The sequence below is a fragment of the Monodon monoceros genome, unplaced genomic scaffold, assembly GCF_005190385.1.
Source record: "Monodon monoceros isolate NGI ecotype Baffin Bay Population unplaced genomic scaffold, NGI_Narwhal_1 Super_Scaffold_3, whole genome shotgun sequence".
Lineage (NCBI taxonomy): Eukaryota > Metazoa > Chordata > Mammalia > Artiodactyla > Monodontidae > Monodon > Monodon monoceros.
The window spans coordinates 83228126-83253075 of NW_021703780.1; the positions used below are offsets into that span (position 1 = coordinate 83228126).

Genomic DNA, 24950 nt, shown 5'->3' on the forward strand with positions numbered 1-24950 from the left:
ACACACACACACACACACACACACACACACACACCCCTAACGCCAGCTCGCATAATAAAAGGAACTAAGATTTGAGGATTAGAGTGGAAATACTTTGCCTATTAACAAAAATTTGTGAGTGATCAATTGGAAAAATGCCCTCTTCCCTCATGACTCTAAAACTGATACATGTCACCAAAAATGTTGACAGCAATTTTATAGTTCTGGAGACTTTATAAAATAAATCATAGTTACAGATATTTTCTAGCCATTCTATAGAGGAGTGAAATTAGCACCGAGATATTTATCAAAGGTAGCACTGGTGCCGAAGGTGAAATCAGAATTTAAATGTGGTTTCTGCCAAGATCTTTTTGTCTCGTTATCTAAAAACAATTAGGCAAGTGATCAGGAAGCAACAAAACAAAGATTCTACAATGAGGGATTTATAAGAGAACAAAGCCCAATAGCTCTAACCAGAATCATCATAATTGTAACGGACTGTTGCTTAATTTAAGATAAAGTATCACTGTTCTTGAGTATTAATATTTAGAAACAATGTAAAATATCTTTTTAAAAATTTTTACATACTTCCGTTTTTAAGGACCACATAATGCTCTTGAAGTAAAATATTACAGCGGGGAAGCTCTACAATGTTTTCACAGACTCCCATTCATTAATCAAAAAAATGATATTCACCAAAAGCGCTTGCAGGTAGCACGAGATCTATCTCTAAGGGTGGCTTTATTAAAATATTTGTACCCAGGTCTGTAAAGAAAGATGCAGAGATTGTTCTAATAATAGAAAGACCACACCAAACCAGAGACCTGCATGTTAAATCAGCCCGCCTCTATTTCCTGGGGCTTGAATGAGACAGAAAAGACAGAGGCAAAGACTCCCCACTGCCCCCAGTCCCGACACCCACTTTGCAAACCGTCACGCACCTATATATACAGGAGTTTTACAAGTGCACATGTTTGCTTCTTGCATGATAGATAAATATATTAAATATAATGTAGTATTATATTCACTCCATACATCAATGAGTCACTGATACTATGAATATATTTATATGATGTCAATAATGCAGGGTGGTTTCGTCTCGATATTTTTCAAGGACAAGGCACCGTAGATGAGGGAAATGTTAACATGTCGTGCAGAAGCATTTCACTTCGGTTAGGAGAGGACGAACGTACCATTTACTTACAGGGATGCTTTATCAGTGGTACAGATTCAAATGGGATAACCCAAGTTTTAGTCATACTTTAACTGTAGGAATTAAACTTACTCTCGCCTCCCTATAAGGACAAGAATCTGAACAGAAGTCAACACCGATGCAGAAAGATAAGAATCAGACTGGTAGCTTCTCCTGGGCATCCGTTTCTTACGTTTATAAAGTCATTTGTGAAGAACCAAAGAAGAGGCCCAATCACCAAGCTATTAGTGGCCAGTAGTTGACACCAATTTTATAAAGCTAGAGCTAGGGCGTATGTCATTGATTTAATATGTAGGGATGTGAATAGAAGTGAAAACTGAATTACTGCACGTTTAATATTGGGAGAATTTTTACTTAATCACTGTCATTCTGAGAAAATAAGTAAACACAGGATCTTACTAAGAGGATCAAAAATGCCCTTGGATGTAAATCCTTCCCCCTTTACAAGGCAACCCTCAACAGACTTTGTAACTATTCCCGTGACACTGCTAGACGTGGTGATTTAGAGGCTACCCTCAAAATGGTGGCGTGAAACTCGCCATCAAAAAGGCACTTCATGAGGAAAAGTACAAAGAGCGGGAGGTGACGGCTACGTAAGAGAAGAAAGCAATATCAAATCATTCTTACTTTAGAAATGATTGGAAATCTTCACACACTGCTTCACAGCCAGGCCACTTGCATACGCCATGTCCATACAGAGGATGGCTATGGGGATGCTCCTCATGGGACAAACTGAAAGAAAACACACAGAGGACAAGAGAATAAGTTGGCTGCGCAGAACCATCCCACCAGACATACGAGGTAAGAGGAGGCAGCCCACGTGGCCGAAGGTGAACCAATCTGTGCTTTCCTCTTCCTGTGGAATTTACGAATTACTTTTGCACGGCGCTCTACTTATAGCAAGAGTTCAATTTCAAAATGCGAACAGCCCAATATTACAAATGTACCACCACGTATGAAAAGTGCTCGACAGGCTTTCGTTAGAGGCAAACCCCTCTACTCCGACTGCAAAGGATTCGTTAAAAGGCTAGAACTTATCATTTAACCTACCTAATGAAAACGATAACATCTGTACTTGATTTTGAGATTCTCTCGCTGTTTTCTACCCAGAATATTACATGTTTTTCTCCCCCTCTTCTGCCACCAACAGTATTCCCAAAATCGTAAAATCTTTTCACTGGTTAAGTTTATCAAGCAAAGAAGAGTGCAATTAAGTAATTTAGAATAAAATAATTGAGAAAGACAAATGTATCCAAGTAGATGATTAACGTAAAAAAAAAAAAAAAAGGTCATAGTGGCAGGAAGATTCTATCCCTAAAATTACTAACACCAAAGAGTGAAAGAAAACTTGGCATGAACATGAAAGGGTTAATCCTCCTGTGGGGTTCCAATCAATAGGTAATGATTGGGCCACACGGATGCAGGTCATGGGATGCTTTGATCCATGCCATGTGGCACTCAGAAAAGTGTATCTGTTGTACTTGCTGATGAACCATATTCTCAAATATTTTCTCTATTAGATTTCTGCATCCAGACTTCTTTCACACAAATTATTTTTACAGTCGTTTCCATAACCTTAGACTCTGTCAAATAGAAACATAAAACTGACATTAAGAGTTCCGTTTCGTACTAAAGCACACTGTCTTCAAGGAAAGGGCTATTTTGCAACTTACTCCACTGCCGCTGCCTGACTTTGAACTTCAAGCACACTGAATTATGATTTCACACACACACACACACACACACACACGAGAGGCCTGTAGTTTATATAACCCCCAGGATGTGTAGTCATATATTTTATCGATTCACATTCGTAGAGCAGACATACACAAATGCCACCTGTCCCTGACTTATAACATAATTAATCCACAGTGAATGTATTATGAACATTTAAACTGAGAGTCATGAATACCAAACACACGTATACACTGAACAACACTTTATCAAAGATCCATAGGTCTCCCTGTGGCTTTTCAATGATTTGCTTGGAAATCTAATAAAATTTGAAAATAATAAGCTAGTTTCCCTGACAATAGAAAACAAAGCTGGGAAACTACAACAAACAAAAAATGCAGAAAACTAACTTAGGAAAGCACTGAAAGGTGCCCCCATGAGAGAAAAGAATAGCACAAGTGAACTAAGGTAGTTACAGTGAGGTTTCCAAAGCCCAATGATACAATGATATTCTCTGAGCAGTTACGAGGGTAAAATTCCACTGGACCGAAGGAAAGAATGACTACCTATCTTTGTTCACCTTCAGAGTCTTTAAAGAATAAAAGAGGTATGATGTGAAAATAGAATTAAAAAAAATTACTGGCAACATTTAACATCCAAGAATCCTTCAAAGTACCAAGATTCTCAGAATATCTGAGAGGGAAGGATATCATTTAAAAAGAAAACTGTTCCTACCAATATCTTACAAGGAAAAAGAAAAAATATCCAACCATAATAACTCTTCTCTTTACCAATTTTATTAACATTATTTAAAGTATTTTCACAGTCCTAAATGCGTTAGTATATATTTGTTATAAAATCCTTGAAAAATCTTGAAAAGAAATAACTACCCTCAAGTAGACACACACACACACACACACACACACACAATTTTTGACAAATTAGGCATGAAGATTTGCATCCTTTTAAATTTTAGATAATTTTGAAAATACTCTCTCATGTTATCAACTAATCTTCAAAAGCTTCAGTTACTGATGTGTAACAGTCTGTCATATACCCTCTTAGCTCGAGCTATCTGCCAAAAGTGATATAACCATTCCTCTATTTTGGACACTGAGATTCCCTTCATGTTTCTAATATTTATGAATAATGTTAGAAATTAACTTTTACCAGGCCAAACATTCCAGTATATAACTGCTTTTTACTAGAAGATATATTCAGAGAAATGGAATCACTCAGTTAAATGAGTACTACGTTTTAAGTTTGACCATTTAATACTCCATTAAGTTGCTCTTGAGAAATGCTACCTGCCCAGTACACTCTCAGCCATTATGCCTATTTTGTGTGATTCTTTAGGTTGGAAAAGAGGAGCCTCAACTAGTTAGGATATAAAATTAGCATCATCAGTTAAAAACTGCCAATGGTTATTCTACTGTGCCTTGTGGGTTAAGCCAAGAGGGTTCTGAAAGTAATAGTATGAAAGAATGTACCATGCCTTCACTAGAGGAATGTACAACTAGAAATAAAACTACAGAATTCAGCACGTGTGCCACCTCCACCCTAACCCCCGCCCCCCGTTTCTAGGCTGACTTATTTGTCAAGGCTCCTTGGACTGAATAAAAACTACTCTCCTCTAAGAATTTATTTTTGGTTCAACTTAATATCCTTATTTCAAAGAAAAGGACCAATGACCACTCACTAAAGCCTCAGAAGCATCACCAGTCACACCCTGAAGGCTAGAGGAATGCCAACTCCTGGCACACGTACATATTTACATACTCAGTGGACCTCTTGAAAATGTGCCTCTGCGTTAAAACTGTATTTTTTTTTTATCATGAAAGCATTATATGTTCTTATTTTTAAAAGTTCACCTCATGCTGTGTTGGCTCAACTTTGCCCCCACCCTCGTCCCACACCTAACGCAACACTACCCTGGCCAACGGTGCGGGCACCCTGGCACATCACCACACTGCACTCTCCTTCTCGTGGGCTCTAGTTTACAAACATGGAAACACGGGATACATACTGCTGTCACTTGCTTTTCATATTTGGACACTTTAAAATATACAACTGTCTGAGATAAAGTGCTTGGCTTTGAAAGGAAGAAGAACAGACTGGCAGTGATGCCCTGGTGGAGTATCTCTGCAAAGATACATAAGATACTGTTAACACTTGTCGCCTCTGGGGCGGGGGACCGGGCATTGCGGTGGGGCGGGGAGCAGAGAAGCGGGATTTTCAGTGTATCGGTTTTTTTGGTGTCTTTTGAAGTTTTAATTTTGTGCGTTGTAGGTGTTTTTTGCTGTGCAATTGTTAAATATACGTATACACACACACACACACACACACACACGCAAACCCATACAGAGACATACACACACATGAAAAAATCAAGTGCTATGCAGGACTCGACTTCCAGCCTGCCACTCACCCTGATGCTGGTGTAGCAAATGCTGTATACTTGCTGCCTGTGTGGCTGAGTCTCACTTCTGGCCCTTCAGTCATTCCGGATGAAGCATCGTTAGACCCCACCAGCTGTACCCCTGAATGGGAACTTTTCTGTTTCATCAGAGAAGTGGAACAAGCCTTTATACCCTTACTGCCTTTCAGAACTTGCCAAAAGGGACAAGATGGGAAATTAAAAAAAAAAAAAAATGAGTACAAGAATTGTTAAACTTGAATGAATTTAGAATTTCATTTCCAGGATGAAACTTGATGGAAAAATGACCATCTCAACATCTGACGGTCAGATAAAGCCTGTGAGCCCAATCATTTAAATATACTGATTACGGGTAGCTCACCCATGTGAGAAGTATAACTTCTGAAAAGCTGCCAAGATCAGTGCTGAATAAATGCTGAATGAAGTGCTGAATAAATGGATGAATAAATAGATGTATTTGATTTTAAAGGGATTTCAACATGCTTGCCCCAAAATTAAACTTCAAAACTTTAGGGTCAATTGTTCAATAAACTATTTTTTACTATGAACTCCCAGGTTGAAAAGTTTTAGGGACAGGGAATCACAACTAGTTCATCTCTACCCACTCGGTACCTAACACAGAACATGGGCTCAATAAATGCGAGACAGACTCATACAGACAATAATATTATTCTATTTAATGTCTGTGTGGATATACACTAAATTAATGTTTGCCTTTTAAAAAATGTCTTGAAGGTACAGACCAGAATGATGCCAATCCACTTGAGAAAAGAGCATTCACACCTTCTATTATTTACTTTTAGTCCAAATATTTAAAACGCAGATAGTACACAATCAAGAAAAGCCACATGGTTTAAATTTCTCCTGATGACCCCTGGTATGTAAAAAATCGATATATTTATTAACACGAAACAGTGACAGCATTTCAGGTTAGGAAGAACCAACTTGCCATGAAAAGTGTAACTACACAAAAACAGGTAATAATTCCTGACATTACCTAATACTAAATACACTCTGTATTATTCAGTATGATGTAATGGTGTCACTGACATTTATTTAAGACTTGTTTTGGTATTTATTCTTCCTATATCAAAGTATACCAGCCAGACCCTTAATTTCAACACTGACTTTGGCCTTTGAGAAGATTTTACATGATGGTTATGGTTCTTCAGCGGTGACTATTCACTACTCCCTTCCCAAGTGCATTACTTAGCCAAAACTTGAACCAGAATCACTGCTAAAACTAAGAACAGCTTCTTACTGCAGCCTGTAGACTTTAGTGGCCCTGTGCTCTTGGTCCTGTAAGCTGATTTTCCCTGCGGTAGTAACCAAGAGAATCATCTTTGAAGGAGAGGAAAAGCACAGACACCTCAGAGAAAAGGGAACCCTCCTACACCGTTGGGAACGTAGACTGGTGTAGCCACTACGGAAAACAGTATGGAGCTTCCTTAAAAAACTAAAAATAGAGTTACATGTGGTCCAGCAACCCCACTCCTGGGCATATATAGCTGAGGGAAACTCTAAGTCAAAAAAATACATGCACCCTAAGAGCCAAGACATCGAAGAAACCTAAGTGTCCATCGACAGATGAGAAGGATAAACTTCTTTCTTGTGTGGTATACGAACGCAAAAAAGAATGAAATATTGTCACCTGCAGCAACATGGATGGACCTAGAGATTATCATACTAAGTGAACTCAATCTGACAGAGAAAGGCAAATTTCATATGATATCATTTATATGTGGAATCTAAAAAAAAAAAAAAAGATACAAATGAACTTATTTACAAAACAGAAACAGACTCACAGATATAGAAAACAAACTTATGGTTACCGAAGGGGAAAGGGAGGGGAGAGGACAAATTAGGAGTTTGGGATTGACATACACACTACTATATATAAAATAAATAATCAACAAGGATCTACTGTACAGCACAGGGAACTATATTCAGTATCTTGTAATAAACTACAATGGAAAAGAATCTGAAGAAAAAAGAAAAGCACAGACACCTTGCTGTACACCTCAATGCCAATTTTCTTTTCTCCTAAAGGCACGCCTCCAGCTTTTCCTGTGCCCTGACCTACGTTCTCACGTCTGCCTTCTAAGTCTCGTCCTATTTGTTTCTTCCCTTTTCCAAATTTGCCCTCTGTTTGTTTTCTCAATTTCTGATTCATCTGTAACAAAAGGCTACATCTGTGCCCATTAAGGTTTATAACTTCTCCCCTTGCCCCCCACCAATCAACCCCAAATTATAAATTGTATTCCATTTCACTAGCATCTTGTTTGATATATTAAGTTACGGAAGACTGTTGGGCATTCTCTAACGGCTCCAATTGATGGAATACATTTTTCTAAGCTTCAATGAGGTATAATTCGTATCCCATACAACTCATTCATTTGAAGTACATAATTCAGGGAATTCCCTGGCGGTTCGGTGGTTAGCGCCGTCCAGTGGTTAGCGTGGTCCTCGGCACTTTCACTGTGAGGGCCTGGGTTCAATTCCTGCTCGGGGAACTAAGATACCGCAAGCCACAGGGTGCGGCCATAAATAAATAAATAAAGTACATAACTCAATGGTGTATACAAAGTATATAATGCAATATTCCCGGGGCTGTAAAACCACCACCACAGTGTAATTTTAGAACGTTTTATATCACACCAAAAAGAAACCCTGGACCCATTAGCAGTCACTCCCCTAGTCCCTGCCAACCACTAATCGACCTTCTGCTTCCAGACGTTTGTCTATTCTGAACATTTCATGTAAATGGAATCGCATAACATGTGGTCTTATGTGTCTGGCTTCTTTCACTTAACATAATGTTTCAGAGGTTCATCCACACTGTAGCATGTGTCAGTGCTTCATTTCCTTTTTTATGGCTGAATACTATTCCACTTTATGTATCTAACACATCTTGTTTATCCATTCATCTGCTGATCAACAGTTGGGAGGTTTCTACATTTTGGCTATTGTGAATAGTGGTGATACGAAAATACAGGTACATGTACCTGTCTGAGTATAAGTTTTCAATAATTTGGGGTATATAACTAGGAACAGAATTGTTGGGTCATGTGGTCATTCCATGGTTAACATATTAGCAGACTATTTCCAAAGCAGCTGCACTACTATTTTTTCAAAATAACTTTTGAAATCACATTGTTATAAAATAAGTTTCAAAGTTTGACTGAGAGGGGCAGCATTGTTTGAGGGTTCCAATTTCTCTACATCCTTGCCAACACTAGGTGTCTGTCTTTATCTTAGCCATCCCAGCGGATATAAATTGGTACCTTTTTGTACTTTTGATCTGTGTTTGTTTAAAGATGAATGATGCTGAGCATCTTCTCATGTGCTTATTGATCATTTGTGTGTCTTCTTTAGAGAAATGTCTATTCAGATCCTTTGCCCATTAAAAAACACTGGGTTCAGGCTTCCCCGGTGGTGCAGTGGTTGAGAGTCCGCCTGCCGATGCAGGGGGCATGGGTTCGTGCCCCGGCCCGGGAAGATCCCACGTGCCGCGGAGCGGCTGGGCCCGTGAGCCGTGGCCGCTGAGCCTGCGCGTCCGGAGCCTGTGCTCCGCAACGGGAGAGGCCACAACAGTGAGAGGCTCGCGTACCGGCAAAAAAAAAAAAACCAAAACACTGGGTTCTTTTTATTGTGGACTGCAAAAGTTTTTTTCATGTATATATTTTCTGCACGCAAGTCCATTATGAGATATATGATATGCAAACACTGATTCCCATTTTGTGGACTGTCTTTTCAGTTTCTCGATGGTACGCTTTGAAGCATAAAAGTTTTAAATTTTGATTAAGTCCAATCTTTTTTTTTCCCCCTTTGCTTCCCTGCGCTTTTGGTGTCGCATCTAAGAAACCACTGACTGAGCCAAACTAATAAAGACTTATTCCTATGTTCTCTTGCAAGAGCTTTAGCACTCACGTTTAATCAATTTTGAGTTAATTTCTGTATTTTGTGTGAGGTAGGTGTCCAACTTCATTCTTTTGCACGTTGTCCCAGCACCATTTGATGAAAAGACTGTTCTACTCCAGATGAATTGTGCTGTGCTGGCACCTTTGCCAAAAGCCAAATGAACATAAATGTAAAGATTGGAGGGTTTTTTTTTCTTTTCTCTCTCTCTTTTTTTTTTTTTTGCTTCATTTTTGCTGGATTTCTTTTTCCCAGATGTACTACTCCCATTCTCAAAAGAATTTACACTCAAAATATAAAATAACTCTTGAAATCACATTGTTATAAAGTAAGTTTTGAAGTTTAATTGGGGGGGCAGCGATAAATTTTTAATAAAAATAAAACTAGAGCAACTGAACGTTTTAAGGAATGAGTGCCGAGGGACAATTTTTATTTTCCAGATCCTGTTGATCCTTTGTGTGCTGAGAAGTCTTTTAAGAATGTACTTGGTGCATCTCTCTGCCTAACAAATAAGTGGAGTGTAACTTACCCTTTTACTGAAGGTCAGTAATACTTCTCTGTGGGGAGGGGTGGGTGCCAGGTGAATGGAAACCTCATTCCGCATTACAGATGCGCTAAAAACCAGGAACCTGCAAGTCATTTAACTGCCCTGCCCTCCAATTCCTCATTTGAAAACCAAAGGGGATCACACATGATGACCTGTGCTGCTTCTCCCCGTTGGGAACGCCTCCACCAAACCTCTACCAGTTATGCAGATGAGAGAGCGTGTGGCACAAATGACATACCTTGTTATTGACAAGATGAAGAAGGAGTAGGTGCTTAATGAGGATGGGTTAAAGGAATGAATGAGATCCACGCCCTTACCTCTGCTGGGGGGGGGGCAGGAAGCTCTCTTCTTCTAAACCCTTCCCGACCCCCCGCAGATACATACACCAAAAATCACAACTAACCCCCTTTGCCCACTGGCCACCTGCCTCTTTCCCACCACGTTGGCTTTTCATCCATCCAGCCAGCGTTACTGCAATGCTGACCCTGAGGCAGGCAGCCAGGATACTAATGCTGAACACCAGTTCTCTGACAAACCACATCTGTGCCTGTCTCTGGCTCAAGTCTCTCCTTGTCTGTCTGTCTGCTTTCCAATTCTTTGGTCTCATGTCCATGCGCACATGCTTCTTTGTGCCCATCCCGTAACACTGTCAGCCATGGAATCTTCCCCACTCAGATCCATCACAGCCTATGATTTTGGTGACCAGGAGATGCGCATTCCTAGCCAAAAACGTGAAACTATTCCAGATACCTCAGGTTTCCAGCAAGGTGTTCTCTTCAAACACAGTTTCAGGGCCACCTATTAATAAAAAGTACTTTCCACTAAACTGTGATCATAACAAGAGCACACGTCAGCGGAAGCCACTGCTGTTTTAAACCTATTTCTTTCTTTTGCTTTAATTCTTTAACGACAACTTACACAAAAGCGATCCTACTTTCCTTCTTTCTCTTTTCTCTTTACTTTTTAGTTCTTATCACATCTCCCTGACTTCTACTTTGCTACCATAACCTACTCTCAGTAAGATTTTAAGTAACGTACCAAATTTCTTAGGTTTGAATATGGGAGCCTGAATTTGATTTCGAGTGATGAAGTGATAACTGAAAATAAAATATCGTCAGACTTCAGATGCTTTTACACTAAATTTTCAAGAACGAATTGACATCAAGTATTTGATATGTACAGTACGTCTACTTGAATGAAACCAAACTAGTTGAGCTGGCTTCGGAACTTGATCACAGATGACCATATAAAAAAGAACAACGTAGATTCACAAGAGCAGAAGAGATGATTACTTATATATCGAGCACAATTTTCCATCTTAGAGTTTATTGTTTGAATACTTTTCATGCTAGAGTGTAACTCCTCAAAACCAGCCAGGAGTCAAATCCCAGTCTCTTGCAGTAAATAAAAGGACAGGTCAAGTTTCTTCATGTGTTATACGGTAGCATCTGGGGGGAAAGGTCCTACACTTGCCTTGGAAAAGTGCAAATGATACGTGGGAACAGGGGAAAGGGGGACTCAAGCACTGTATCTTTTTTCCTGGTGCCTTTGTGAAAATGACCTTTCTCCTTTAACTTTCACTGAAAACACTTCAAGAAGCAAATGGGCTGCTTCTTTTATACTGAAGAGTTGGGACATGGCTTTGGCCTTACATTTCCAGCACGCGGCCTTAATCTGTGCTCATTTCAGAAATACTCCATCCTTAGGTGTTTATTAATCAGGTTTCCAAAAACAAGTTGGCAATCAGCTCTATAATCTCACCGCAAAGAGACGGGTGTTTTACTAAAGCCCATTAAGGGCCTACTCTAGAGCAAGGAAAGATGGAGTCCTCTGCAAACTGGCAGATGCACACACGTGCTTCTCCCTTTCCCTCTCCCACGCAGTGAATCCTTGACTCTCCTTCCCCAGAACATTCATCATCTCAATTTTCTGCTGCTTTTCAAATCATGTTTAATTAGAGGATTTCACATTCCCTTGTGATATGATATTCATGAGGAAAACTTGCAATTGGAGTGACTGTGAATTAGTCTGTTAAGTGCCAGATTTGTGCTTTTAAACAATGATGGAGATTATTGTTATTATCTGCTCTCAATATTGTGCCTCGAGACGTGAGGGCTACCTTAAGTAACTTCGCATCTGAAATACAAGCTATTAACTATTTACGTCCGTTCCCCCCCCCCACCGGAAATACAAATTATCCTGAAAGAAATACAGTGTCACCTTTCTACAATGGACCCCATTAGGGCACGGGCAACTAACGTGGTGAGCTGGATGACCCTGAGTTACATAAAAATACCCTCGCTTTCGTAGTTATGGATTCACGCTCAGGTAGACTGGAAAACAATTTTGACATCAGATCTGTGACTTCTCAGGGGTAGCTTTTTATAAACCCTGTTTAAGTTAATCAGTTTCAAGAAAAAGTAAAAACTTGTAATATGTATATGCAGGTATGACAAACGTTGAAGATGGCAAGGGAATGACTCAAAGATTGTTGCGTGGGATAGAAGGATTAAAACTGGATCTATAGGTAAGGATGCTCACTCTGCCTTTTTCCATTGCTAATCAAAGACTAATGCTTCTCAAATTCTCTTATAGCTGTAAATCACCTGGAGATCTTTTTAACATGGAGATTCTAATCCAGCAGTTCTAGGGTGGGACCCAAGACTACGCACGTGTAGCACACTCCTGGATAACGCTGATGCTGTTGGACCCTGGAGCTCTAAGGAGCTTGAGAGTTCCCTGTTCTGGATCTGACCTAAAAGTGAGCGTACTTACAGAAACACACGTGAGCTGTCTTCTCTGTTAACTGTGGGGTGAAAAGCAAACTGGGGATGGATAAATATGGAAAGCGGAGACACTGGGCAACCTCACCAAGCAATAGGTACAAACTCATGAAAACTCTCACTGGCCCAAAGTTATTTAAGAATTATATGCAAGTCTTTTTTTTTTTTTTTTTTAAATATAACGAAACAGGTAAGACTAAAGGAAGTTAGCACCGGGAAGAGGCCATCATCTCCTGTTTCTATTCAGCAAACACCAGTTCCACGGATCTACTGAGTGACTTGGCCAGTGAACAGTGTTTGCCAGGTGCTCTACTGATCAATAGTACCCCGGAGCACACTGCTGAATCTGGCTTTGACAGCAACTCAAAGCTTCACAGGTCCCAGACTTTAGGGCTGCCCTGGGTATCCTCTAAGCCTTCATGGCATCCCTGAACCTGGGAGGAGAGGATGTATGTGTGAATAAGTAGGATCTTGAATTAACTTTTTTAGGAAGGGGACTGACGCACTTGGGCTTTTCTAGGAAACCAGGGGGTATCATGAAAGCAGGGTTTCAATCCACTTGGCATAGTACCATATGCAGTCAAGGCCCCTCCTCAGTAAAGAGAGGGAAATCCTACCGAAATATCCCAATAGGTGATATACACGGACTCAACGGTGGCCCACACGATGTCAGGAAGAACAAGAGTGCATATTCCCACAAACCGGCAGATTTACTTTAATTTGTATTAGCCAAAAATATACCTATAGCATCTGCAACTTCTGGTTTCACAGGTGTCGTGTCTAAGGATGAGGCTTATTTTACTCAAATTAAAAATGACTCGATTTAAAGAAAATAATATAAATTACAACAGTCATCTAAGCAGATACGGCAAACCTCGTGACAGTGGGGCACACATTCAAATGACTAAACTTTCAGAAAACAGAAGTGCGTGAAGGAGTCCTCAAGGAGAGGCAGTCTGTAACTGGGTTTACTTCCTGAGTCGACAGTGACCCCAGTGGTAAGTCTCTTTAATTTGAATTTTCAATAGGGAAGGAAGAGCCTCAGAATTATCCTTGACTGATGGGACAAAGACCCACAAAAGCCACAAGAGCACAGGGCAGTGTGTCGGATGCTTCGAGGACTAGACCCTATCCTTTAGGACCAGGGGGCATCCTATGTGTAGACTGTCGATGTTAAATCGGCTGCTTCGCCAATGGTTAAGAACTTGAGGTGGGGGGGGGCCATGGTGACAGGTCATAAGTGTGGCAGTTCCTCTCTTCACCATCCCCTCCAATCTGGCTCTACCTCCCTTTCCAGATCCACTGGGCAAAACACGCAATCTTGATTCTCAGAAGCCTGTGGCACAGCAAGACAACGGAGCAGAGAAGGAGAGGGGGAGTACCTGTGGGCTGGTCGGTGTGTTCTGATCCATCACCAACACAGAGCGGGTGATGACAAAGGCTGAATGCCTGTTTGCATGGTGACAAGTGAAGGGATACATAAAGGAAAAGGACAAGAAGAGGCAGAGGTCCAGCTTCTGTTTCTGACACCCATAAGGGCGATCGCTATGCTGAGGTTGTCAGTGAGAGTTTCCCACTGGCAGCATTAACACTGGGATCTTGTTAAGAAAACAGAATGCTTTCCAAAGAGGGGCTGTGAGCAACTGTGTCAATACAGACATAGGGACCACTAATCCAAAAGATATTAACACCATTAGGCAGGCATGCGCATTATGTCCATGCAAGTGTTTGCACTGGTGAGTCACAAGGTCTGTGTGGAACCCTGTCCATATGTTAGAGGAAACAACAAGACCCGGAAAACCAAAGAGCATAAATGAAAGTTCCAACACTAATTCTCATTTAATCCCTGCCCCTGACACTCTGTGGAAGTCAGCACAAGCATACTCCAGAACCAGAAGAATCACGTAACAGAAGCGTGAGGGCCAGATCAGGAAGCAGGAGGTGAAGGGACAAGGGACTTAGAGAAATAAAGTGGCTCAAAACCATTAGGCACTTGCATTTATGTTTCCTAAGAATTACTTCCTACTTTATGTCATTCCTTTTATGTCTCAGCAGTACAAGATGCTTCATTAATGGTCACTGGATTAAACTCTTCTCTGCCTTCGATTCAGCATTTTTGTTTGTTTGTTTTGGTTACTGGGGGGCTTTTTCTGGCCACACCACGTGGCACGTGTGATCTTAGGTCCCCGACCAGGGATCGAACCCGCACCACCTGCAGTGGAAGCGCGGAGTCTTAACCACTGGACCGCCAGGGAAGTCCCTCCGCATGTTTTACGGAACACCTACTTTGTGCTTAAGCATCGTGTTGGGTTCCTAGATCAGAGTCTATAAACTGGGATGCGTAAGAAGATCCGTGGGAGGGTGCTAGGATAATATTACCACTTCTGTATGCATGTGTTAATATTAGGACTTTTGTATGACTAGATACTTGTGTACCTATGTGTATAGATTTCTCACCTTCTTACTCTTTAATTTTTGTACTACAGGTACTATGTTAAGCATGTATATAATTGATTAAAAGTATCTTTAGCAGGGGTGCATACTCTAAAGTTTTAATATTCATGGGGTGACTAATCAAACACATTTGGAGGTCATTGGTACAGGCTGTGACTAAGGTCTCATCCTCTCCAGAAGAGTTCTGCCCAATTCCCCAGTTGAGGGGAAAAAGAGAGAATTGAACAGACGGCTGGAACATAAAATGCTGTAATATTTGATCTGGGCCTTTGAGTATCAATTGAAGCTCAATGCTCAAAGGAATAGGATGAGAGAAGGCAGGTGACTAAAGCACAAAGAGCAATTTCATACATAAAAAAAAAAAAAAATTTAGAAAGAGCCAGAGTACTCACAAATGATTTAAAGGCCAACATCAGGAAATTTTAAAATGAATTTTGTTCCATGAAATAGTTCACATTGGGTCACAGTCTCAAGACCTGTTCTCTTTGAAATGTTGAGTCTTGGCACTGGACCCAGACTGTCCGAAAGGCTAGTGAATAATAGTTATCAAGATCCCTCCTCTGTCACTTTGAATCGGAGAAGGGGAAGAACGCCATGGAGTCAGGACAGATGTTGGGAGGTCCTACAGCAGTGGTTCTCAGAGTTCGGTCGCTGGGAACTTGTCAGGGATGCCCATTCTTAGGCCTCACCCCAACTTACCGAATCAGAAACGGTAAGACTAGGGTCCAGCAATCTGTAGTTTAGCCAGTCCTCCAGATGATTCTGATGCAAGCTAAAGACTGAGAATCAATGTAACCAGAAATCCACATTTCCCCTCCTGTTTGGAGCACATAAGTACCAATATCAACAAAGACTAACCAGGTACTTCTACAGCATCCGTGGCCAACGGGTAGCTACTACTATTAACGAGTTCCTGAGCCTTATTAAATTCATAAAGTCACTGTATTCTGAACACGCGGTCTCTGCAGTGAGACGCAGCACCAACCACATGCCAGGCTGGCTGTGCTAGATGACCCGGGTGTGGCATTCGACAAGGGACGTGGAACCTTTCCTTCCTGGAGTCCACTGCATCCAAAAATCTCACCGGATGCAAACGTGGGGGGTGTGTGGAAATATAGACGTGACGGTATTCCACCAGTGCTCATGTTTAACAAACTATACACTCCATCACATTTTGCCTATCTTCATATCACTGCCATTATTTACACTGCGCTGGCAAGTGTCTGCCTCTGTGTTTGTCTCTCTAGACTGTGAGCTCCTTAAGGGAAAGACCTACGTTCGAGTCATCTTTTAGTTCCCAGAATCTATAGAGTTATTAGTATGTAAATGCTCAATAAAGGCGGCTTGAACGAATAAATGACTTTAACAATAAACAAGAGTCATTAATATTTAATTAATTAAATCATCAATAATCATTTAATATTCACGGAGCACTGCCTGTGTGCCAGAGACTAAAATGTGTACGAACTCATTTCATCTATGAGGCCAGGCTTGGTAACATACCCGTTTCACAGAGGGCGCACTGAGGCACACCAAGATTAAGTACCTGGAGTGGGCCGCCTGCCCTGGAATGCAGGCCATCCGGTTTGAGTCCACACTCCTAACCACTAAACAACAAAGCCGCCCCCGCACTAATCGAGGTAAGAGCCATGATCTAGCAAAACATGCCTCAAGGTCCTCTGCTTCTGCTGTGCCCTCTGCCTGGAGAGCTCTTCCCTGACTTCTTCATGTCTGTTCAAGGGTCACTTCCTCAGAGAGGCTTTGCCAAACCCATTTATCTAAACAGTGACCTTAGCCCCGCTCTTCCTGCTTCACTTTTTTTTTTTTCTTCAGATCTTAATTCTATCTGTCTCTTTTTTTTTTTTTTTTTTTTTTGCGGTACGCGGGCGTCTCACTGTTGTGGCCTCTCCCGCTGCGGAGCACAGGCTCCGGACGCGCAGGCTCAGCGGCCATGGCTCACGGGCCCAGCCGCTCCGCGGCACGTGGGATCTTTCCGGACCGGGGCACGAACCCGTGTCCCCTGCATCGGCAGGCGGACTCTCAACCACTGCGCCACCAGGGAAGCCCCCATCTGTCTTTTTATTACGTGATTATTTGTTTGTTCTATTTCTCTTCCACTGCAACATCAGCTCCACGAGGTCAGACTTTGTCAAGCTCACGGCTCTATTCCTCGAAGCCTAGGACACCTGGGACGGGGTTAGTGAAGTTTTGCAGAATAAGCGGACCTGCCTCAGTACTGTCTGGTGACTTCTGTCCTGCAAAGGCAGGCTTTTTTTTTGTTGAACTCTGGACAACTTCCCCATTTATCCTTGTTAAGTTTCTCTTACTTCTGTCTGTACAATCCTCTAATTTATTCAAACACTACTGGATTATTCCAGCTCTTGGTGTCATTTTTTTTTTTTTCTAATTAAAGTAAGCTGCCATTTATTCCTCACACTGATCTTTAACACGGAGACATCTTGTTCTCGTCGTAAATATGACTCATACGGAAAAATGTAAGTTGAATATAGGGGCTCATGTATACCAGAATGTTACCATCAATATTTCAGATATAAAAAAGGAGACACGAAGCCAGAGATGCCTGTCCAATTTGAAGGTCTATAAGTAATCATTTCAGTGGGGTTTTTTAGCCTTTTGGATGTATAACCTGAAATTCCACCAGATGACTAAAATAGCCCCTCTTGAAAGCGAATACCACATCATTTACACAAACACTTTAGGTTTCTCTTTCCTTTCGCCATAATACACCTTCAAACTCAACATTCACAGCCAGGATGTAAAATACACACACAGAACAGATCCTTCAAAGACAGACCTCAACATATTTTTTTTTAAAAAAGGAAAAAAAGAAAGAAAGAGAAAGAGAGAAAGAAAGAGAAAGGAAAGGAAGATCAACTTGCCATTTGACTGATTTCCTTGAAGACTATAAAAGGAATGAAATCTGAAGGTCATAAAAGTGTGACCATTTGTTTAGGGAAGTCTTACAGGTAGTACAAATACATCAGCTACAGTTGCTATGGGGTCTGTTTGTTTACCAAACGAGAATCCAAATAGTTACACAAAAGCAGAACAACATTTGGGGAGATAAATGGAGAAGGCTTTGCCTTCTGGTAAAATTTCCAAAGTGCCTTTTAAAATGTTCCTGTTTTTCACCTTCTTCACTGGGAAATCTGTTTTCTAGATTCTCCCTTTTCAGTTCTAGCCCTCCAAGGAATGTCTTACTCTCAGATTTCTAAGGCTGGTAATGATTTGCTTTTCCTTTTCCCTTTCTCTTTTTTAAGATGTAAAAACTAAAACCACTAGCCCAGCCACCCAAACTGTACAATGAAAGTAAGTTCTCACAATACAAAAAAAAAAAGAGAGCGAGAGAGAGAGAAAAAAACAAAAACTGCAAAGTTTACAGACGAATTCTAGGACAGGCACGTCATACTTATATTGAGTTAATTCACGAACAACCACCCAGAAAGGTGTGTGTGTACGTGTAAATGACTTTCTATGAACCAGGTATGTTTCACGGACCTGAATTATACCTGCTGGGTTAACCATTGGCTTCTAAAAAATAAAAGGAGGGGGGGTTACGTGGGAAGGAAACCAGCAAGACTGTTCTGCAATTTCTTAGTTGAGCGTGTGTGTGCGCATGTGTGCGCGCGTGTACGCGATAACTCAGATCTGCCATTAAGCAAACTGCACCACAGAGGTCGCTGGGAGTGGAGGGCTTCTCTTCACGCTACACTGACCACGGTACCCACCAGGCACAGCCCCGGCGCCTTTCTGTGAATGGGACACGCTGCCATATGGACGAAGACACTGAACAAGCTGTACAAGTCCTGGCTACATGTGCCCAGGGGACTGTCCCGTAGTCACACCACCTGGGCTGTGGCAATTGTGCTCTGTCTGTGCAGAGGCACGGAGGAGCCCAGCAGGATGTTATTTCTGAGTACACACAAAAAGGAAAATTACAGTTAGGAGAATTCTCTGGCTAGCGTATCTGTTGCTCAATTCCCGAAATAGTTTCCCAGAGGAACGGTTATCTGCTTTATTCACACAGGCAGAAATGACAAGCTGGAACACATATTAACAATTTCCCTTTGTGAGCTTCCACTATTGTTTTAATGAGGAGAATATGCTTTGTAATATACTTAGGCCTTGACGGATCACAAAGCGGGGTGGAATAAAGAAAGTGAGGACGGCCGTACACGTGTGGCCGCTCACTTGTATCACCCGAGCGAGCAGGTCTGCACAGTGGTGCCTCCCTTGGAAAGAGCCGCAGAGCCAGGCTGCCAGGTGGCCCTGGTGCAAAATGGCATCTTGGTAAATCTTGAAAAAGGACGTGCCTTCCATTTCAGCCTCTTGGATAGGTTCCTCCTCACTGGGCCCCATCGCTGGCTGAAAAACACGGGACTCCTAGTTGTCACTGAAGCGAGAAGGCCACTAGGAGTTCTCCAAGTCACACAGCGTTCCGTTGACCCTTGGCCTCCCTTTCCACTTTTGGATGGATCCATAGCCACCAAAGAAAATTTTCTATTCAGTTAGTCTAAGGGGTAAAGTGTACATTTCAACCAGACTCTTTTACAGGTAAAAGGGCAAAACCCAGTACAACAGGCTATGCCATCAGAGCTCCCAAAAGACGGGTCCTCACCGTTCTTCTGTCGTGTGCTTTCCTTTTCACCCTTGGTATGGAATAAACGTTAAGAAAGCTAACGTACATTAGGTGTTTCCACACAAGTGCGAGCACCCATGGAATACCTGGGTGCCAACCAAGGGAGAGGGTGGAAAAAACCCTATCGGCAAGAGCAACTCATCAGAAAAGAATGACTAACCTCCATAATGAAAGAAAATGGGGGTTCAAAGCTGATTTTTCATGAGAAATCTGGGACATTGGACATGAAACGGCCCATGGTTGAGATTCATATTAAGCAGTATCCCAAGGGAGAAAAAAAATGAAAATCAACCGAATTTAAGAGAAACTTGTAAAACAAATGTGACTCTCCAGACCCATGATGTCATTTTATTGGAAAGTATTTATCGTTTAAACACAATAAATAGAAAAAGATTTATAGGGTCTAATGATGCTGTGCTATGGTAAAAGGCATTTTATTGAGATAAGACATAACAGCTGTTTGAAAATAACTGTTTTTCTTTTCATCACCCCGTGAAGTGAACAGTCAAGAAAATCCATAAGTTGATCCCCCAGGATGTGGCAGTATTTTCAAGGTGTCCTCCCTTTGCCCTCCCTGAATCTGTGGAATGACGGGAGGTGACACGGCACCATGGCACACCACCCTAAGAGAAGCTTTCCTTCTACTTCTAAAACCCAGAAGCAACTGGTTTCAAGCAGAAAGAGGAAATTGATCACAGCTCTTCTAAACGCGATGATCGCCAAACACCCAGTAGCACTTTGGGGCATGAAACGTTGATATGTCCCCAGGAGCGTCTTTCCGACATAAGCAGGGACAGTTTTGGCCTAAACAGGCGACCTCCCTTGCAGATAGACGTGGGACAGCTGACGCTGCCAAGGGTCTGCTTTGGGGCAGAAAGCAGCACCTGAGTGTAGGCCTCTGCAATTGGCTGCACCCTCGTCTCTTTCTTGTCCCTACAACACCTGACAGGACATGCCCCGCCTGCTTTCTATATTCTCCACTTCTCATCACCTGTGTGCAGCGCCCTGCCTTCCCTCTTTGCAAAAAGATGCGGCGGGGGAGAAGAACGGGCCGCAGAGAAACGCGTGGGGCTTCTCCCTAGTTATGGCCCAACCTTGGAACGTTACGGTCTGGTTCTGATCCCCAAGCTCTATCCCCTGGAGGCTGTAACCCAGAGTCTGGGGTGGAGACCAGGTGGTTCTGATGAGCAGAGTGGTTCCCATCTGGGAACCAGCAGGACGTGGCAGCCACTGCAAGGACTTTAGGCTCGGGGACACCCTGGTTCCAGTCCCTGCCTGGTCCCTAACTAGCTGGTTGGCTCATGCAAGTTATAAATTTCCTCTGGGCCCAACACTACCTGTACAAAGAGAACAGGACCCCACAGGGTTGTCGTGAGGATACAATGGGAAAATCAGTATTAACGCTTCTGTCGAGTCCTTTATGCATTGTGACTGGCACAAAGTAATAGTTCAATAAAAGTTAGCTGCCTGATCATCACCATCATATACCAGCTTCTGATTCCTTCCAGCAGTAGCAGTACCTGTACCCTGCTGGCCCACACCGGAATCGCAAACCACTGGTTCTGTGGACTGAACGTGTCTGGGAGCATCATCAAAATGTGGGGGGAAAACTCTGTTCTTTCCAGCAGCGCCCAAACCCAGGTCAACTGAGCATGCTAACCTGCAGTGCTTCTCAAGCTTGAATGGGCACGTCAAGGCCCCGGGGACTGGGTTAAAATGCAGACCCTGATTCAGTAGATCCAAGGTGGGGCCTGAGAGTCTGCATTTCTAACGAGCCCCCACGTGATGCTGAAGTTGCTGATCTACAGCCTTCGAGGAGCAAGAATCTAGGGTAGGCACGACAAACAGAAAATTCCCACACCCCATCTCAGACCAATGGAATCTTCACAGGAGAGGCCTAGGAAGCAGTTATGTTTTAACAAATACCTGTGACATTATCATCAGGCAATCTGGGAAACACTGGTCTGATGGTTAACCTTGGAGTCGGCCAGCTTTTTCTGTAAAATGGCCAGATGGTAAATGTTTTACTCTTGGTGGGCTATACGCTTTCTGCTGTGACTACTCAAGCCAGCCATTGTTTTTTTTTTTTTTTTTTAAACATCTTTATTGGAGTATAATTGCTTTACGATGGTGTGCAAGCCAGCCATTGTAGTGTGAAAGCAGCCATAGACTTCGTGTAAATGAATAAGCCTCACTGTGTTCCAATAAAACTTTATTTACAAAATAAGAAGTGGGCCGGGCTTGGCCGGTAGGCCATAATTTGCTGACCTGTGTAATAGATCAAACGCCTCAACCTATATGGGCAAGAAGTAGCAGTGAGAATTCTGAGGACAATTTGGGACAACGTGACTGCAGGTTCTCCAAAAGAATCTAACGGGGAGGGAAGATTTGGGGTCGCTAGTTTGCTCAAGTGCTTCGAATCAAAAGAAATGATCTGATTTTCAAACTACAAAAAAAAAAAAGAAAAGTTGAAATGAGGAAGACCTATTCAGTCACAGGACCTAGAGCTCACTACTTAAATTTCTGGCTCCAGAGGCCCTAAATATGAATATGAAAATATGCAAAAGCTAAATGCTTGTGTAACCAGAAGAGTTCTGAAACCAAGCTTCTAGAATGTTAGCGAGGAAACCAAGAGCACCAATATTTATTCATCAACAGAGGATTTAGTTAAAAAAAAAAAAAAAAAAAAAGAAAGAAAGAAAGAAAGAAAGGGAAACGAAACACCAAGCATGTCCACGACTCAGAGTCCCTTGCCTTTTGAAAACAGAAGGGCTGGTCAACACAAATGTTATTGTTATACAGTCAAATCCACGGCAATATGTCAAGAGGCCACAAATCAAAAACAGAGACTGTGAATCAAGTGAAACTGTCTGAAAGTCCACGAGCCAAGCAAAAACCTTCAGGGGTTATTTGAAGGCAGCTGCCAGCTAGGAAGTGTGGAAATCGCAAGCAATTGGAATACACAGGGCTGTGTCAACAGATGAGAAGGAAAAGGAAGGTACCTTGCGGGGACAGAAGGCAGGTTAGGCCTCAGAGAGAGAGAGAGAGAGAGAGAGAGAGAGAGAGAGAGAGAGAGAGAGAGAGAGAGAGAGAGAGAGAGAGGGAGGGGGGGAGAGGGAGAGAGAGGGAGAGAGGGAGGGAGAGGGAGGGAGGGAGGGAGAGAGAGGGGGTGGAGAAAGGGGGGGGGAGAGAGAGAGGGAGAGAGAGGTGCCCAATGTGGGTCACCTGATTCTGAGAATATGACAGCCTCAAAGCAAGAAGAGGCCGCACAACCTGGGACCTCTCCAGAGTTTAAAGAAACCTTTCACCAAATGCTTAAGGAAAACCTTGGAACAGATATTTAGAAGAGCTATGCATCTGAGACACATTCAAGTTATAAAACATCTACTAATGGTGGTTGAACTAAAAGCAAAAAGCTGGGGAGGATCAGAAAAAAGGCCTATCTCTGACGTGGACTACAGAGGGACAGCTGAAACAGAATAGAGACCAGATGATGTGTTCAATGAGGAAACGCAAGATTTATAAGGCAGGAAGGAAAGTCAGGATACACTGAAAGGAGGGAGACGCTTGTTTCGCATCTGCCTGTGTGCAAATCCTGCATGGGGTCCATTTTTGTTCTTTACGTGCCATTTCAGACCGTAAATGATTTACATTCTGCAAATCCTCTCCACCCACCCTCCCTTCGCGAGACGCCTAGGAACTATCTGTATCCACCTTAACAGAGGGAACTCTAGGATTTTAAGTCAATACACGTGTTGTTGAGTTGAATTTTCCAAATTTCTTTTAGGAGCACTGATTTTAGTTTATCATAATTAAGTGTTCACTTCTATACTGAATGGAATCTCTAAGTGCTGTTTTATGAAGTAAAAGAGAGACTTGAATTTCAATCTCGGCTATGCCACTAACGAGTTCTGTGACCCCAGGTCACTTATTTAAATCTTGATGGTTCAACTTCCTCACCTGTAAAATGGGTATAATAAACCCTGCTGTTTCCCAGCAGTCACGTGGCTAAAATTGAGACATCCCTCCAAAGGTAAGAGTTTAGCCAGCTGCTTGGCACAGAGAAAAAAATGGATTAAATGAGAGTTCCCTGCCCTTTCCCTAGTGCACCATGATATAATGTGATGGAATTTTAATTCAGGCAATTACTTAAGTACTAATTGCTATTTGTATTTACATAGCTGCTTTGATCCTAGAAGCTCAGAGGGCTTTACTAAATTTAGCATTTTAATAAATGTTTCATTTGCACGCCGTTGATTTTGTTTACCCACACCAAAACTTGGAATTTCCTAAAGTGAGATAGTCAGACAGAGTTACGGAAACGAGATAGTTATCTTCCGTGTTTACAGGTATCCCGGGTCGGAGTTTTGTCTATTTACCAAAGAAGTCATGACGCCCTGGTCCTGTGGAATTAAATGACAGTAAGAGGTAGTATGAATGTGCCTGCTTCCCTTTGTAGCTCTCTTTAGCTCCTGCCTTTTGAACTTCATTCCCACCACGCTTCTCTCAGGCCCTGACAACAGAGGTAGGTTTATCGCGCCAATGAATATATACATACTACGTGTATATATAATATATATACATATAATATATATATAAAATCAGCACAATAAACATTCATTAAATCCTCAGGAGGAAATCAAAGCACGAAGCATGGCGCCAGTGCCGAATTCTAACGACGCGGAAGGTCCGTGACTGCACGGGGACAGGATCTTAACAAGCCTTGATGTGAGCGTTGGCAACTGCCTCGCAAATCACATGGGCCGCTCCTCCCCTGACGGTGCTGAATATTGATACATGTCTCTACCCTGCGCAACGGGGAAGTGGGTTTCTACTGGCAATCTTTACCAAAGTGTGTTTTTTCTTTTTTTCTCCCTTCTCTACACTCAAGGGTTTACCCTGAATGATTTAATTATAATTTTCCTTGTGTAAGACAAATTAAAGAGGAGAGTAGGAGTGTCGGGCCAAGCACATGATTTATCTCCTGAACAGATTGCAGCTCACCAAACCCCAGAGCTGCTGCTGCGGTGGCTGCTCATGGGAGCCCGCAGGATGCAAGGGGGCGGGGGAGGTCTTCCACATGGCATGGAAACACGCGGCCCAGTCGTGATCGGGAGACGACTCGCAACTTGGAAAACACACCAGAACTCTCACGATATCACCGTGGCCCAATGAATTTTTACACAGAGCACTCCCCAAGTCCTTTCAGAAAGAATCCTTAAAGCTGGTAACCTAAGCTACAGGTCCAGGAGCACCGGGGGTGGGATGTGGTGGGGAATATCACG

The 24950-nt window shown here is 42.3% G+C and overlaps 1 protein-coding gene across 10 annotated transcripts in view; it reads right to left on the bottom strand.

Annotated features, from left to right (window-relative positions):
* Positions 1–24950, bottom strand: part of FOXP1 (forkhead box P1) — a 598636-nt gene that overhangs the window by 55936 nt on the left and 517750 nt on the right. For all 10 annotated transcript variants that reach the window (XM_029241873.1, XM_029241878.1, XM_029241872.1 and 7 more), the window contains one exon: positions 1820–1924. In XM_029241873.1, coding sequence (XP_029097706.1) covers positions 1820–1924 — 105 coding nt within the window. The remainder of the gene's footprint in view (positions 1–1819; positions 1925–24950) is intronic.